We start from the raw sequence: 19309 nt of genomic DNA on the forward strand, positions 1-19309 counted from the left end.
GGAAATTCAACTTTACACAAGTTTTTTTTTTCCAGCCGGTGCAACCCCTCGACGTGGGCACCTGTACGTGGTGAGGGGACCTCCCAGTGACGCTGCTGGACTTCCAGACTAGCATCACTGGGATTGCAATGCCCACAGCCTAGGTTCCAGGCTAACATCAATGGAATCCGGTGTGTTTGCCGTGCGCTGCGACCCGTGGAAATTCGGAAAGGGGGATCCTGGTGGTTGAGGGGCCCAGCTTCAATACACCACTTTGGCCCCTGCTTCGACAAGACGGGTGGTCCTGGAAGGCCCGGCTAGGATCAATCGGCTAGTAGGCTCGCCTGCGGGGGTCAACCGTGTCAATGCCACGCCCCTATCCTCATGGTCCGAGGCACAGGATTCAGGCTGGCGGCGGTGTGGGTATGGTGTCTGGGTAGCCCTGGCGTTCCACTCCCGAGCGCATTTATTGCATGCCGGGTAGTGGGTGTCCCTTTGGGCTCCATGGTGGGTGGGGAGCCCGGGCACTGAACCATATAAAAACTCTATGAATCCTGATAAACTAACTTCTTCAGGGGCCCCAACCAGGTCGCTATCTGAAACCATAGACAAAGATACAGATAGCATTATTGCTACAAAGAGGCAGTGAACAGAAATATCATCAGGGCCTGTTCCAAGATTTTTAATTATACATTCTACCAATGAAACACCGATTGGCAAAATGTCACCCTTTTTTATACAAAAAGAGTTAGATGGGTTAGCAGGGTCACCCAAATCAGTTAAGAGGCTCCGTTCTGGAGACCTTTTAATTGAAACTAAAACTGACAGGCAGTCTAAGCAGCTACTCCGGGCAACATCAATCGGAGGAGTACCTATAACAGTGACACCACATAGAACACTCAATTCATCGAGAGGTGTCATTTCAGAATGGGACCTTCTCGACATAACCGAGGAGGAAATCTGCTTGGAATTGAAACCGGGAGTTATTGCCGTCAAGAGAATTAGTGCGCGTAGGGATGGGAAACTTGTTAAAACCAGAAACATTATCTTGACTTTTAATTCACCTAAGTCTCCTGATGAGATTAAAGCCGGCTACATCAACTGTCCAGTGCATCCATATGTTCCAAACCCTTTACGGTGTTTCAAATGCCAAAAATATGGACATTCTCAAATGGCCTGCCGTGGAGTCCTTGCATGCGCTCGATGTGGTGCAAAGGACCACGAAACAACAGCATGTTCAGCGACAAAACCCACCTGCATTAACTGTAAGGGAGAACATCCAGCCTATTCACGAGCATGCCAGAGGTGGAAAGAGAAAAAGAAATTCAACGGCTAAAGGCAGAGCTAAACATATACCAGGAGGCAAGGAAAGCGGTGAAACCTCTCAACATCAACAAACCTACCTACGCCCAGAAGGTAGCAGGGAGATATTCCATTGGAACTCAGACGGACATGACCATCCCTCCAAATGAATCATTTACTCCCATTGCACGTTATATCTTAAGTTCTCCAAAACCTGCACAGAAGGACCAATCAGCTGCCACTCCTATATCGGTACCTCCTAATGCTCCACAAGTAAAAAAAGCAATTTCGAAAGAAAAGAATAAGAAAGGTGAAGCATCCCTTAATACCCAAGAAAACATGTATGTCGAGTAGAAGGAGGTACAAGAAGACTCAGTTTTGGATCTCTTTGCTGAGGAGGAAATGGATACTGGACAGCGTCCATACTTCCCCAGGAAGGATAAAGCTAAAACTGAAAAAGGTAAGCCCTCAGCACCTCGGAAGCCACCTGATGGACCCACCAAGCCAAAATAATGGCTAAATTCCTACAGTGGAACTGTCATGGATTCCAGCAAAATACTGATGACATCAAGGCACTCCTGCAAAAGCACAAAGAATGGGAAAAATGGAGCAGAGTTGCATATGGTGATGCAATTTTTAAGCTTATATGCTTCCAGAAGTGGCAGGAACATTGGAACACTTGCATGTTATCAGGAGGAAACTACTTTGAAGAAGACCACTTGTGAAATGCATATACCCTAAATGTTTTGGAAGAATAAAGCTTTAGAACTTTTTGTTCAGACCTCATATCTGTTCCTATTGCATTTACTTTTCAAAATTAGACTTATCTATTTGTACAACTTCATACCAGTTGCTCTGATCTGAACAGGTTGCCACACCAGCTTCTAGAAGTATAATACTCCAAAAGAAATGGTCATTGTCAGTTGTGATGTGGATACAGATTTTTAATATTTTAATGTTAACCATAAGGTCGGCACATCAAAAGGAGGACAAAAATAAAAAGATATTTTGTGAACAATACTTTGCTGTCTTCCAGAAAATTGTCCTTCAAAGCCAATTTTGGGATCTGTAGCTGTTGCACATCTTGACAGTCTGCACCTTATGCTGATTAGGCTCAAATTCTGATTGCATTTATCGCACCTTGGATTTTGGTGAATTATTTGCTTTTCCTGCTAATATGTAATTATCGATTGACAAACTTCACAAATTACTATCGGTGAAAATATATTCCTGAAAAAAAAACCTAAAACATTCGGGCTTCACTAAATATGAAAAAACAGTAACATTTACAAAAAAAAAATAAAATAAAAATCACAAAATAAAAATAGAAAATTTGTGTGAGAATCCTATAAAGAAAGAAAGATTAATCTTTCTTGGTATGTTGTTTATTTTTTTGAAAAATAAAAAAGGTACCCGGAGTGGATGGATTCTATCCAGTTATATTAAAGGAGGCAGCAAAGGAAGTAAGCAAACCCTTAGCCATAATTATGAGAGCTTCTTTGGTCGCAGGAGAGGTACCCATAGGCTGGAGATGTGCAAATATGACCCCAATTCACAAAGGAGGATCAAAGGCTGACACAAGTAATTATAGATCTGTGAGTTTAACTTCTGTTCCAGGAAAATTAATGGAGGCACTGGTTAAAGAAGCACTGCAGGATCATCTAGACAAGACTTCAGTTATAGCTCGGACACAGCATGGTTTTGTTAAGTCTTGCCTGACTAATTTGATTGGATACTGTGATGCACTCACAAAAGAACTGGATGCAGGGAATAACTTTGATATTATATATTTGGATCTTAGAAAGGCTTTTGATATTATTGCACATGGAAGACTGCTGCACAAATTGTAGCAGTGTGGCATTGAAGGCAAATTGCTGCTATGGATAAAGGGATGGTTGAGGGGGAGAAGACAGAGTGGTAATCAATGGACACTGCTCATCGTGGACTAATGTTATCAGTGGAGTTCCTCAGGGTTCGGTGTTGGGTCCATTGTTGTTTTCTGTATTTATAAATGATATTGATGATGGTATATCAAGCTTAATGTCCAAGTTTGCAGACAATACAAAGGTTACCAGGATTGTTAAGGACACTACTGACGCTATGCTGCTGCAACAGGATCTGGAAAGGTTGAGCAGATGGGCTGAGAGGTGGCAAATGAAGTTTAACATTGACAAATGTAAAGTACTACATATGGGAAACAGCAACCCCAGAGCAACGTATCAACTCTGTGGTACTACACTGACAGTGTAGAGAATGAAAGGGACCTGGGGGTGGTTGTGCAGGCAGATATGAAGTTCTCTGAGCAGTGCAGACAGGCTGCAAGAGTAGCTCATGGTGTATTGTCAATGATATATAGTAATTTTTCTAGCAGGGATAAGGAGGTGATTATTCCCTTGTATAAGGCAATGGTCAGGCCACACCTAGAGTACTGTATACAGGTCTGGAGGCCTCATTTCAAGAAGGATGTAGAGCTGCTGGAACGAGTACAGAGAAGGGCAACAAGATTAGTGAATGGAACAAAGGGGTGCTCTTACAAAGAAAGGCTTAAGTTTTGCAAATTACAGTGTCTGGAGGCTAGGCACCAGCAAGGTGATCTATCTGATAGAGGTGTATAAAGCCTTGAATGGTTTGAGCATGCTCAATGCTGATGGGATTCTTCCTCTTGCTCAGAATAATCACCTGAGAGGGCATAAATTCAAATTGAGGAAAGACAGATATAGGATAGACGTGCGGAAATTTGCCTTTAGCCAGCGGGTAGTTGGTTGGTGGAACAGACTTCCATCCCTTGTCGTGGAAGTTGATAGCCTAAATAAATTTAAGGCTCAGCTGGACATTTATTTCGAACGAACGGAGGGGTGAAATGGGATTGGTTTTTTTTTTTTTTTTGGCTGATGCTGCATAACTTGCTTTCTTGCACCATATGCCTGTACTAATGGTAATGCTAAAGGTAGTGCAATATCATGGTAACTTGTTGTAAAGGTAGTCACAATATGAGATACAATTAAATCGATGCCTTTTACACTACTGTTGTAGTTCACTACTACAAACAAAATATTGTGTATATACACTGGCAGTTCTGTAGTAATTCATTTTTTTACTTAAAGTTAATGGTGTTTTATAATAAATAGCACAAATAAAAGTTTGTTATTTATTAAAAATTAATTATGCATTATTTATTAAAAGTTAATTGAAACGCAAATATGTAATGATAAGTAATAAAAAGAAGTCCATGTTAAGCACCAGCTATGGTGAATTTCATTTTCCTGAATTATTGAAACTGACTACATGTACACTGACCTCAGCCCAGCAGACACCTCCCTATAGTGGACTCTTTCTTCTGCCCCAGTGGTGTCCACTATAAAGAGGTTTCTCTGTATTTAATTATTGTAAGACAGTAATTATATTCTGATCTAGTCATTCAATGATTACAATAAAATTACTACATCTAGAATAACTTACTAGCAAACAATTTGTTTTTCACATAGGAAAAACTGTTCAAAATTGACAAATTTAAAACATTCAATTAGAGAGTATCAAAAAACACAATCTGTTGTTAAAACATTTTGAAACACTCAAATCATTGGGTGTTCCAGGAAAGATTATTTTCTTTGTACATCTCTTTAAATATCTCTGCATTAAAGTTTTTTATTAATTAAAATATATTTCAAAAAAAGACATACATTTTTAAAGTAATCAGTTATGCTATTATTTTTAGATCCTCACACTGGCTGTCAACAAAGGACAACTGTCACAACCTGTATCCTCTCGACTCTTATGCTGTAAAATGCTTGGGAAAATATGTACAAAATTTGACCCCTATGTGTAAGTGTTTTTGGTATTGCTATTATATAAATTTATCTTTATCATGAAGTGTGTGTGTGTGTGTGTGTGTGTGTGTGTGTGTGTGTGTGTGTGTGTGTGTGTGTGTGTGTGTGTGTGTGTGAGATAATCAACTAATATTGAGAAAAAAACAGAACTATGGCAATTTTTGAATTTATATTTTTCGTTCTGGTAAAAACATTAAAAATATTCAGCATTATGAATGTTATAAATAAAATTATGTATAAGACCCATTACTTCTGATTTCATTAATTCTAAAAAACTCTTTTAAAACTCCTCTTCCAATTGAAAATGTAACTTTTGTTAATTATATAGTATAAGCCCTATTACTGTGCTGCATTGGCCAAGTAATTAAATACTGCCTCACCCATTAGTAAATGAGTGAGGTGGCATTATTTCAACATAGGTATTGCAATAGTTTGAGAAAATAACACTACTCTGCATTATTATTTTTTTTTTCTATTTTTACTATCTGAGAACACTTTTGTACATGGGCTCACTTTGAGTCATTATTTACCATTCAACTAATGGTTGCTAATTGGGGCTACCTTGCTTGATGAAACCAGTTTTAGTGCTAAAACTGGTCACAACAGTGCATTTAATAAATAGGAATTTGCCTTCTTGGTGATGATATTTGATGAAATATGATATTAGTAACTTTAAGTTGACCCTTGGGTAACAAAGTTGTTTCTAAAGTAGGAGTAAACTCAAACTGTATTATATTTCACTGGAGGGACAATAGCACCCCAGAGATGAAAGTAGGATTATTTTCTGAAAATATTTCAATATATTGTATTAAAATAATACCTTGCCTCTTTATTAATTGGCTGCATTAGGCAGTGTAGTCCAGTAATAAGGCTTATGTTATATATGTAATAAAAGTTACATTTTCAATCTGATTTTTATTTTTCCACACATTATTTAGCTCCTCACTTAGAGTTGATACATTTAATATTAGTATTAGTAGTGGCATATGATGCAAGAAAGCAAGCTTATACAGCATCAGCCAAAAAAATTCCATTTCAACTGTCCATTCCCACCAATAGTTGGTCCAGTTCTTCCTTGAATTTATTCAAACTGTCCACTTGCACAACAACGGATGGAAGCTTGTTCCAGAATCAACCACCCTTTGGCTGAAGGTAGACTTCTGCACATCTGTTCTGCACCCACCCTGACTCGGTTTGAATTTATATTCCCTCGTATGCATAGTTTGAGCAAGAGGAAGAATCCCATCAGCATTGAGTCTCTTAAGCCATTCAAAGCCTTAAACACCCCAATCAGATCACTTTGCAGGTGCCTAATCTCCAGACAATGCAATTTGCAGAACTGAAGCCTTTCTTGGTAAGAGCACTCCTTTGTTCCTTCTCCAGTCTCATTTCCCTTCTCTGTATCTGTTCTAGCAGCTCTTTCTTCCAAAAATGAAGCCTCCAGATCTGAATGCAGTACTCAAGATGCAGCCTAACCAGGTGCCAAGCATTCCATGACCAAGCGTTCTGTGCGTTCCTCAAAGCGTTATCTCCAAAGAGCCTTCAAGTGATAGATTATATTTTGTTTTTTTCTTTATTTATTAATTAGTGTAGCTCTTTTGCACTACAAGAAGTAGGCAGTGGCCCAGAAATTAAAGTTACCTTTCTGTTTCTATTTCTAATAGTACTAACTAACCAACTTAGCTGCTTGGTCACCTTGTTGCACTGCTCCTGCCTCCCTGTGGCTGGGCTGGAAACCTGGGTGGTAAAGCAAACCTCCAGGGCCAAAAGGAGCAAAACACAGACTGTGACAATTTTCCACTGATTACGACTGCAAATCCAAATCCTATGGATTTGCACATACCCGATAATGACTCATCAAATGCAAAGAGACTGAGGACGGATACTCCCCGAATGGAATACTAAGTTTTCTCATTCTGCATTTGCCAACTAACCAGTTCTTAGGCAATCTATTGCCATTTCTCATTCAAAAATGTCTTGAGAGCGTAGCTGGCTCCCCAAAAATGGTATGACGACTGAAATCTAGTGACCTGCTTGTTGAGACTACCAACTTCAAACACTTTGAGTCCCCACATGCCACACTTAATACATCCAAAGGTGCAATTTCTGAATGGGACATAATGAATGTCTCAGAAGAAGAAATTGTTCAGGAACTGCAGGATCAGAAAGTCACACAGGCAAAACGAATTATGATGAAAAAAAATGGCAAATTCTTTCCAACTTGCAGCATAATACTGACATTCAGCTCACCCAACTTACCTTCATCAGTGAAAGCAGAGTATTTGCATTGTCGCATTCACCCATATATTCCGAACCCAATAAGATGTTACAAGTGTCAGAAACTCGGACACTCACAAACAGCCTGTTGAGGTGACTCCTTATGTCCTAACTGTAGATCAAAAGAGCATTCCCAAGCTGATTGTAAAGCCCAATCTCTGCTTTGTTCTAACTGTAAAGACAACCATCTAGCTGTTTCTAAAAAATTGTGAACAATGGAAATACAAGAAAAAAATACAGAAATATAAAATAGAAAAGAAAGTCTCTTTCCTAGAAGCAAGAAAGCAATTATAACTATAGATACCTAGATGCATGTATGCTGAAGCCTCTAAAAAGTTTAATTCAGTATCAGTCCAGACTGATACATCAATTCCTCCAAACGTCTCTATTTTGGAATGGGCTCGATCCCTACTCAGCTCTGTACCTCAACCCTCAAAGCGACAGATTTCTAGCAGAGCTAACAACACACCAGTCACGATGCCACCTACTGCCCATGCAGCTCCCATAAGATCCGTCCAAGCAGAGAACTCAGATTCCATTCTAAAACAAACATTTGACTCCTCCCTTATGGATACTAATGAAATATCCAGTCAATATGATACCGAAACCATTCTGGAAATCCATCCAGAGGATGAAATAGACACAAGACCTCTTTTCCCAGTAAGATATATGACTAAAATTCACCATGCCAAATAGACTTCCAAAAAGCAGGCAGATTCAGTGCCTTCATCTAAATCGAAACAATGAACAATGTCATCCAGTGGACTTGTAGAGGCTTTAGGAGCAATATTAATGACATTTACAACATAATTAAGCATCACAATCCAGTAGGCATCTGCTTACAGGAGACATATTTGACGCCTCAGGTATCTCCCTCGATAAAAAAATTATACTCTTTTTCAGACAAGATAGACCTATTGCAAATAATGCTCGTGGTGGAATAGCCATTCTCGTAGATTCACGAGTCCCTTGCAGATGCATTTCTTAACAAACCTCTATAGAAGCCGTTACTACCCGAATAGCAATTGGCATTACTCTGATGCTTGTTTCGATCTATCTACCATCCAATCATCCTTGTACTATTCACGAACTTGAAGATCTTATCCTGCAGTTACCAACCCCTTTCTGTTTATTGGGAGACTTTAATGGACGCCATCCATTGTGGAGTTCTTCCAATGCGGATGGACGAGGACAACTCATTGAAATGCTCATTGACAGACAAAACTTAACCATCCTAAATACTAGTTAACCAACTTACATCCATCTTCCAACAGGAATAGTCTCTGCAATAGATCTGTCTGTCTGCTCTCCTATCCTCTTTCCTAGTATTGAGTGGACAGCTCTTGATGATTCACTAAACAGTGATCATTACCCATTAATCTGTAAAATTCAAACATCACACTCAATAACTTCAGAAAACTGCATAAAATGGAAATTTTCTAAGGCAGATTGGGCAAAGTACACGTCTCATGTTTTGTTTGATAAACAGATCATCAAATCTCTTCCAATTGACACAGTTGCCGATCATATCACCAAACAAATTCTAGCAGCTGCATCTGTTGCCATCCCACAATCACAGTCAAATGTCTGTAGACTCATAAATTATTGGTGAAAAGAGGATTGTAAGAATGCCAAAAAGAAAAAAACCGAGCTTTGAATATATTCCACAAATATCCTACCACCAATAATCTTATAAATTATAAGAAACTCAGAGCCAAGGTCCAACACATCAGAAAGAAAGCTAAAAGAGACTCTTGGATCCAATGTGCATTGAAAAATATGTAAAGAAATAAGGCAACTAAATGGCAAATTTCCTCCATTATCCTCGCCAATTTTCAACTGGAATGGACAGGATCTCAACTCCTGTAAATATCACGAATGCCCTAGGGTACATATTCTCTCAGTTGTCTGCCTCTACCTCATACAATCCATCATTTGAGAAGATTAAAGCTTCAGTCGAAAAATCACAATTAAACTTTAGAACGACCTCTTCTTTACCATACAATCAGCTACTTACTATGATCGAACTTCAAGAAGCTATATATACCTCAAAAAACAGTGCTGCTGGTCCCAATGGAGTTTATTATGTAATGCTTAGATAACAAATCATTGATAATGATTTGTTATCTAAGTGTATTATGTAACACTAAGATAACAAATCATTATCCTTGCTATAACTCCAGAAAAGTGCATAAAATGGAAATTTTCCAAGGCAGATTGGGCAAAGTACACGTCTCATGTTTTGTTTGATAAACAGATCATTGAATCTCTTCCAATTGACATGGTTGCTGATCATATCACAACCGTATATTCATTGAACATTCATTCCTATGTACTGGCAATTTCCAAACCAGGGAAAGATCACTCCATTCCTCACAACTACAGACCTATTTCTCTTACCAGCTGCTTGAGTAAAACTCTAGAAAAAATTATACACCGCCAACTGACCTAGTCTCTTGATTCAAAAAATTGGTCATCCCTGGATCTCATGGTCAAATATCAGGAATGCATTTATCCTAAATGAACATCTTTTGTTATGGTGTGCCTTGATATAGAGAAGGCCTTTGACACAACCTGGCATTTTGGTATTTTGAAAGATCTTCATTCCCTTGACCCGAGAGACCACTTATCTCATTACATACAAAACTTCCTTCACTATAGATCTTTTCAAGTCCGCTATCGGCAAGTCCTCTCGCAAATCTATATACAAGAGGGAGAAGTCCCACAGGGTAGTCATACTTATATAAGTATGGGGTCTATGAGTATGGGGTAGCCATACTTATAGACGGAAGTGTACCCTGCAAACGCATTCAGTTGCAAACTGCTATTGAAGTTGTTGCCACATGAATAGCAATTGGCGTTACTCTAACACTTGCTTCAATCTACCTGCCACTGAGTCACCCTTGTTCCCTACAAGAACTTGAAGATCTCATTCAGCAGTTACCAACTCCTTTCTGTTTATTGGGTGACTTCGATGGACATCATCCATTGTGGGGTTCTCCCAATACAGATAGACGAGGACAAATCATTGAAATGCTTACTGACAAACGAAATCTAACCATATTAAATACTGGCTCACCAACTTACCTCCATCTCCCAACAGGAACAGTCTCTTCAATAGACCTATCTATCTGCTCTCCAACCCTTTTCCCTATTATCGAGTGGATAGCTCTGGTTGATCCACTCAACAGTGACCACTACCCTATAATATGTAAAATTGGAACGTCACACTGCATACCATCAGAAACTCACACAAAATGGAAATTTTCCAAGGCAGATTGGGCAAAGTGCACCTCTAACATATCCTTCGACAATCAGATCATCAAATCTCATCCTATTGACACAGTTGCCAATCATATTACAAAACAGATTCTAGCAGCTGCATCTACTACCATTCCAAAGTCACAGTCAAGCATCCGTAGAACCACAAATTATTGGTGGAACGAGGACTGTAAGAATATAAAAAAAAAAAAAAAAACTGTGCATGGAATTTATTCCGCAAACATCCTACCATCACTAATCTTATAAATTACAAGAAAATTAGAGCTAAAGCCCGTCATATTAGAAAGAAAGCAAAAAGAGACTCTTGGGTCTGATTCGCAACTACAATTAATAAAAATACCGATGCAAGAATTATCTGGAGAAAAATAAGGCAATTAAATGGAAAATTTCCTCCTTTGTTGTCCCCACTTTTCACCTGGAATGGGCAGGAGCTGTCTACTCTTTCAGAGATTGCAAATGTACTAGGAACGGTATTTTCACAGTTGTCTGACTCTACGGCACATGATCCATCATTTCAAAAGATTAAAGCTATAGCAGAAAAATCCCATCCGAAATTCAGAACTACATCCTCTTTACCATCAATAAACCACTTACTTTGATAAAACTTTAAGAGGCTTTATCCACCGCTAAAACAGTGCTGCTGGCCCGGATGGAACATACTACATAATGCTACAACATCTTGACAATAAATCATTATCTTTGCTGCTGGCCTTCTACAATCGCATCTACATGGAGTATTCCTTCCCCAGATCCTGGCGTCATGCTTTTGTACTGGCGATACCCAAACCAGGGAAAGATCACTCTATTTCGAATAATTACAGACCAATTTCTCTCACAAGCTGCTTAAGTAAAACCATAGAAAAAATGATACACCATCGATTAACATGGTATCTTGATCCCCACAATATTATCTCTGACAATCAATTTGGTTTCCGAAAACACCGATCATCTCTGGATCTCATGATCAAAGCAGAAACAAACATCAGGAGTTCGTTTATCCAAAATAAACATTCAGTAATGGTATGTCTCCGCATAGAGAAGGCCTTTGACACCACTTGGCAGTTTGGTACTTGAGAGATCTTCACTCCCTGGACCTGAGAGGACACTTACCGTATTTCATACAGAATTTCCTACAACACAGGACCTTTCAAGTGCACTATCGGCAAGTCCTTTCGCAAACATACATACAAGAAGAAGGAGTCCTGCAGAGCTCTGTACTCAGTGCAACCTTATTTGCAATTAGAATAAATCAGATGACAAAAAATATTCCCAATGCTGTAAATTCATACCTTCATGCCGATGATCTGACTGTCTCTTGCAGCTCGCAAAACATGAGCTTTATCGAAAGGCAACTGCAAACCTCAATTAACAATATTGAGCTATGGATGAAACAGAATGGTTACCGACTATCCTATCAGAAATCAAGAGTTATTCAATTTTGTAATAAACGAAAGATACATTCAGATCCAGAGGTGCACCTAACAAATCATCCCATCACAGTAGTGAATAGCATTCGTCTCCTTGGTCTGATTTTTGACAATAAACTGAACTTCTCAGAATATATCACACATCTACAGATTGTTTGCCAGAAAAAAATGAACTTATTAAGAGTTATCTCTTCTACATCGTGGGGTGCAGATCGTTACACCTTACTTCACTTGTACAGAGCCCTAATCAGATCTCGCCTCGATTATGGTTCCCCAGTGTATGATTCTGCTAGGGAAAGCGTGCTAGCACGTCTTGCCCCTATTCAACATTCTGCCCTCAGGATTGCTGTAGGCGCCTATGGAACATCACCAATACAAAGTCTTCATATCGAAGTCCATGAACCTCCGCTCAACCTCAGGAGAAAGCTGTTACTTCTGAACTATGCGGCCAAAATTCAAAGTTTACCTATTCACCCCATTAAGCCAATACTTAATGATCCACAGTTCACAATGTACTACAGAAATAAAGCTAGAGCAGTCCAACATACTGGTATCAGATTGCAGGCATAATCTTGGAATATACATCTGGACAAAATCCTCCATGATCCAAACAGTTCAGATCCTCCATGGTCTTCCATTAAACCATCCTGTGACACCTATTTCCTAAACTGGGAAAACATTCGCTTGCAAATACCAACATACAGCAACTCCATACTGCTTACACACAAAATTACCCAAATTTTACACAAGTATACACTGATGTATCAACGTCTGGTAGTAAAGTTGGTGCTGCAGCTGTCTTTCCCTTTAACACCATCTCTGTTTCACTTCCCACTGAATGCAGCAGTTATACAGCTGAATTATGTGCCATCAAGCTTGCCTTAGAAAACATTCCCCATTTATCCATCCAAAAAAGTGTAATATATATTGACTCACAGAGTTCACTTTCAGCCTTGCAAAATTCCTCCTCAGCAAAGCATCCCTTAATAAAATCTATAAAATCTCAGCTGATACATATCCATGATCACCAGCAAGTAGCCATCTTCTGCTGGATCCCAGGCCACACTGGAATATCAGGGAATGAAAAAGCAGACTATGCAGCCAAACATTCATCCAGCGTGGCATCACCAGATTACTACATTCCATATATGAACTACAAATCACATATAAGAAATACATGTAAGGAACAATGGACACTTCTCTGGCAATCTCAACTGAATAACAAGCTCCGTGAAATAAAACCTGAACCACAGTTATGGGTTTCCAGTTTTTGTGTAAACAGAAAGGAAGAAGTCACCCTGGCCAGAGCACAAATTGGGCACAGTCAGCTCACCCCATATCTTTCTTCTTACAGGAAATGATCCTCTGCAGTGTATGCACTGCAACTCTCCTCTCACAATAAAGCACATTCTCATTGAATGCACCTTATACACTCAAGCCTGAAAAGCCTCATTCAGTAATCTCCAAAATCTTCAAGAACCTTTGACACCCCTCCAACTCATAGGTAATGATGCAAATCTCCCGGAATTTTTCTGTTTTTTAAAACGGATACATCTGTATAATTGTTTCTAACTGTTCTTATAGACACCGTGTGATCTTCATTTCATTTATAGGTGCAATGTGGCCTAAATAGCCCTTGCGCCAGAAATGACCATACCAATACCAAATACCTTCATCAGTATCAGTAATAAATATAGAAAACAACAATGAGGCCAGCACCAAAACCTGTGTTTGGAGTATTTTTTATTTAGAGTGGTGAAAAAGCAAGGCAACTCATGACAAAGTACCTCCACATGCAGTAGCAGCACTTGTTTGCTCACTGCTACATGCTGAATGATGAATGAGGCTATGCCCTGCATGTACAATAAGCATCTTGATGTTATTCAATTAAAAACAGTGTCAGTAACTTTAGCTCAACTCATGTATAATGTATTCATTTCTAAAGTCACCCCCCTCGACGTGGGCACCTGTACGTGGTGAGGGGACCTCCCAGTGACGCTGCTGGACTTCCAGACTAGCATCACTGGGATCCAACGCCCACAGCCCAGGTTCCAGGCTTACATCAATGGAATCCGGCGTGTTTGCCGTGCGCTGCGACCCGTGGAAATTCGGAAAGGGGGATCCTGGTGGTTAAGGGGCCCAGCTTCAATACACCACTTTGGCCCCTGCTTCGACAAGACGGGTGGTCCTGGAAGGCCCGGCTAGGATCAATCGGCTAGTAGGCTCGCCTGCGAGGGTCAACCGTGTCAATGCCACGCCCCTACCCTCATGGTCCGAGGGACAGAATTCAGGCTGGCGGCGGTGCGGGTATGGTGTCTGGGTAGCCCTGGCGTTCCACTCCCGAGCGCATTTATTGCATGCCAGGTAGTGGGCGTCCCTTTGGGCTCCGTGGTGGGTGGGGAGCCCAGGCACTGAACCATTTAAAAAACTATATGAATCCTGATAAACTTATTTCTTCAGGGGCCCCAACCCGGTCCCTATCTGAAAACATTGACACAGATACAGATAGCATTATTGCTAAAAAGAGGCAGCGAACCGAATTACCATCAGGGCCAGTCCCAAGGTTCTTAATCATGCATTCTACCAATGAGACACCGATTGGTAAAATGTCGCCCTTTTTTATTCAAAAAGAGTTAGATGGGTTAGCAGGTTCACCCAAATCAGTTAAAAGGCTTCGTTCTGGAGACCTTTTAATTGAAACTAAAAATGACAGGCAATCAGAACATCTACTCCGAACAACATCAATCGGAGGAATCCCTATAACAGTGACACCACACAGAACACTCAATTCATCGAGAGGTGTCATTTCGGAGTGGGACCTTCTCGACGTAACCGAGGAGGAAATCTGCTCCGAATTAAAACCACAGGGAGTCATTGCCGTCAAGAGAATCACTGCGCGAAGGGATGGAAAAATTGTTAAAACCAGGAGCATTATCCTGACTTTTAACTCTCCTAAACCTCCTGACGAGATTAAAGCTGGATACATCAACTGTTTAGTGCGTCCATACATTCCGAACCCTTTACGGTGCTTTAAATGCCAGAAGTATGGACATTCTCAAATGGCCTGCCGTGGAGTCCTTGCATGCGCTCGATGCGGTGCAAAGGACCACGAAACAACAGCATGTTCAGCCACAAAACCCACCTGTATTAACTGTGAAGGCGAACACCCGGCCTATTCACGAGCATGCCAGAGGTGGAAAGAAGAAAAAGAAATTCAACGGCTGAAGGCAGAGCTAAATATATCATACCAGGAGGTAAGGAAATCGGTCAAACTCCTGAATATCAACAAACCTACCTACGCCCAGAAGGTAGCAGGGAGATGTTCCGTCGGAACTCAGACAGACATGACCATTCCTCCAAAGGAGTCTTTCACTCCCATCGCGCGGTATCTCTTAAGTTCTCAAAAACCTGCGCAGAAGGACCAATCAGCTGCCACTCCTATATCGGTACCTCCTAATGCTCCACAAGTAACAAAGCTAATTATGAAAGAAAAGAATAAGAAAGGGGACGTCCCCCCTAGTACCCAAGAAAAGATGGATGTCGAGCAGAAGGAGGTACCCGAAGATTCAGTCTTGGAACTCTTTGCGGAGGAGGAAATGGACACGGGACAGCGTCCATTCTTCCTCGAAAAAGACAAATCAAAGACTGATAAAAGTAAGCCCTCAGCACCTCGGAAGCCGCCTGATGGACCCACCAAGCCAAAATAATGGCTAAATTCCTACAATGGAATTGTCGTGGATTCCGGCGAAATATTGATGACATCAAGGCCCTCCTGCAAAAGCACGAGCCAGTTTGCTTTTGCTTGCAGGAGACATATCTAAAGGCAAATGATGATCTCACCATGCACAACATCACAGTTTTTCGAAAGGATAGAATTGCGGATGGCTCTGTACATGGAGGAGTGGCTATCCTTGTGGGTAACCAGACTCCAGTGCAGCCCTTGCTAATTACAACCAGCATAGAGGCTGTTGCAATTCACCTTTCGGTGGGATTTTTATTAACTGTGTGTTCCATTTATTTGCCACCTGGGACTGACATTTCCCAGGAAGACCTTGATGATCTTCTAATGCAGTTGCCTCCCCCTTTCTTACTTCTCGGGGATATGAATGGACATAACACCATGTGGGGTAGTGCTAACATCAACGGAAGGGGACGAGTCATAGAGCGTATGCTCAATGACAATGACCTTTCCCTTCTAAATACTGGAACAAACACCTTCTTCTACATGCCTACCCATACTTTTTCTGCCATTGATCTCTCTATCTGCTCCCCTTCTCTACTCCCTTCACTCACTTGGGAAGTGGAGGAGAATCCATACGGAAGCGATCACTTCCCCGTGATAACCTTGTTACACAGTGGGAGACCATGTCTTCCTTTTAGGTTACCACGGTGGAAGATTGATCGGGCTGACTGGACTGCCTTCCAGCATCAGGCAAATTTTGATCTTAGCACAGTCAGTCAAGAGCCTATCAATGATGCAGTTAAGTACATCACAGAAAATATTGTCCAAACAGCTGCGAATGCTGTTCCAAAAACATCTGCCCGGTTTCCACCATTTTCTAAACCTTGGTGGAATTCACAATGCACAGCAGCAAAAAAGGCTCAAAACAAAGCGTGGGGGATATTCCGCCGATATCCTACCACGACCAACCTTATAGCCTTCAAACGTGCACGAGCCAAAGCACGATATATCCGCCGTCAGAGTCAAAAGGAATCGTGGATCCGTTTTACATCATCTATTAACCAGTCTACCAACTCTAAGGTAGTCTGGGATAAAATCCGGAAAATGAAGGGAAAATATACATCTCACCCTTCTTCAATCCTAGATTATAATGGATGCGCTATTGCAGATCGAACTGCAATAGCTAATTCTCTCGGGGAAACATTCTCTAACATCTCTGCAACATCTTCGTATTCCCCAGAGTTCCTGGTCCTGAAACATAAATTGGAAAAACAAGCACTTAATTTTAAGACCAAGGGCCTCTATCCCTACAACGGGGCATTCACTATAGAGGAACTGAAAAGAGCCCTCACTCTTTCCAAAGCAAGTGCTGTTGGACCAGATGGCATCCATTATGAAATGATTAAACATCTTTCACCAAAATCTATGGATTGTCTGCTCCTGTATAACAGAATATTTACTGAAGGGCAGTTTCCGGACTCCTGGCAAAAGGCACTCGTTCTTGCCTTCCCTAAGCCAGGAAAGGATCCAAAAGTCACCACCAACTATCGTCCTATTGCTCTGACTAGCTGTCTGTGCAAATTCCTGGAGAGAATGGTCAATTCTCGTTTAATATGGCATTCAGAATCAAATGACCTTCTCTCCAGCATCCAGTGCGGCTTCCAAAGGAACCGGTCCACTTTGATTGGAAGCATCCATTCGGGATGCTTTCCTAAAACGCGAACACTTGGTGTCGGTGTTCTTTGACATGGAGAAAACGTATGACACAACTTGGAGATTTGGCATTTTAAAAGACTTACATAGCCTAGGCCTAAGAGGGCATCTGCCCTTTTTTATTCAAAACTTTTTAGCCAATCGATCGTTCCAAGTTCGTGTGGGATCCTCACTCTCTCGCTCCTTTAGCCAAGAGGAGGGAGTACCACAAGGATCAGTATTAAGTGTCACGCTTTTTGCCATCAAAATAAATTCCATCACAGAACAACTTCCTCCAACTGTAAACAGTGCCCTCTATGTTGATGACTTTAGCATTTTTTGCCAATCGTGCAATGTGAGGGTTATTGAAAGACAACTGCAGAAAGCCATTGATAGTCTGAATTCCTGGGCACTTGCTAATGGCTTCAGATTCTCGCCGGAGAAGACCGTTTGTGTACACTTTTGTTGCAAGCGTAATCTTCATCCTGAACCTGAATTAAGGCTCGGACAAAATGCGATTCCAGTAGCAGCGAACACAAAATTCCTGGGACTCATATTCGATAAAAAATTGACCTTTTTGGATCATATTCGTCAACTCCGCACAAAGTGCACAAGAGCCCTCAATATGCTCCGCTCGCTCTCTTCCTTATCTTGGGGTGCAGACCGATGCACCCTTCTACGGCTTTACCGTGCACTTGTGCGATCCAAATTAGATTATGGGTCCCAAGTATATTCCTCAGCCAGAGACAGTGTACTTCGATGGCTGGATCCTGTCGATCATCAGGCTATACGTATCGCTACTGCAGCATTTCGAACATCTCCTGTCCAGAGTTTATATGTCGAAGCAAACGAACCACCGTTATCGTTTCGACATAAGCAGTTGTCTTTATAGTACGCTTTAAAACTGAAATCCCTGCCAGACCATCCTACGTGGCCCTTCGTTTTTGAGCCACGATGGGAAAACTTGTACAATACCCGTAAGACTGCCAATCGTCCTTTTGGTATTCGTCTCCAAGGACTACTCAATGAACTTAATATCAAGGTAGACAAGGTTGCCCAAACATCAAAGCAACCCTTTCCACCCTGGCATGCTCGTGCCCCAGCATGCGACTTGTATCTTAGAAACTGGGGAAAGTCGGACACTCCATCATGTGTCTACCTGCAGCTTCATTCAGCACACCGAACTGAATATTCCGACTTCGCGCCAGTCTACACAGACGGTTCGAAGTCAGAATCATATGTGGGATCTGCTGCTGTCTTTACAGACAGCACTATATCAGAGCAGATTCCCTCTGAATGCAGCATATTTACTGCAGAGCTGCACGCTGTAGAGTTAGCCTTGGATCATATTAGTAAATGCCAATACCAACGGTTCATTTTATATTCCGACTCTCTTAGCATGTTACAGGCTTTAATATCTGTGAGGTATAATCCTCATCCAGTTCTGTCTAGCATTCAGCAGAAGATTTACATTCTCCATGAACGCGAATATGACATCCGCTTCTGCTGGATTCCCAGCCACATTGGGATTAGGGGAAATGATTTGGCTGACGCCGCAGCGTAATAAGCAATTCCCAATAATAACCGCTGCCTGTTAGTCCCCTATACAGACTACAGGCAAATAGTACATCAACAGATACATTCCCAATGGCAGGATTCGTGGAATAGACAGACTGCGAATAAATTATATCGTATAAAGCCTGTAATTGAACCGTGGCAGTCTAGTCTGCGCAGGAATCGTAAGGAGGAAGTTGTTCTAGCTCGTCTCCACATAGGACACAGTCATCTTACACATTCTTTTCTGCTGAGGGCAGAGGACTGTCCTATGTGCGAGAACTGTG

At 41.1% G+C, this 19309-nt stretch overlaps 1 protein-coding gene across 1 annotated transcript in view; it reads left to right on the forward strand.

Annotated features, from left to right (window-relative positions):
- LOC150077083 (serine/threonine-protein phosphatase 4 regulatory subunit 4-like) overlaps positions 1-19309 on the forward strand; it is a 297317-nt gene that overhangs the window by 24855 nt on the left and 253153 nt on the right. Inside the window, exon 5 of the mRNA XM_090386255.1 lies at positions 4997-5103. Within this exon, the coding sequence (XP_090242381.1) occupies positions 4997-5103 (107 nt within the window). The remainder of the gene's footprint in view (positions 1-4996; positions 5104-19309) is intronic.

This window comes from Mastigoproctus giganteus, chromosome 12, assembly GCF_048544385.1.
Source record: "Mastigoproctus giganteus isolate SK-2022 chromosome 12, ASM4854438v1, whole genome shotgun sequence".
Lineage (NCBI taxonomy): Eukaryota > Metazoa > Arthropoda > Arachnida > Uropygi > Thelyphonidae > Mastigoproctus > Mastigoproctus giganteus.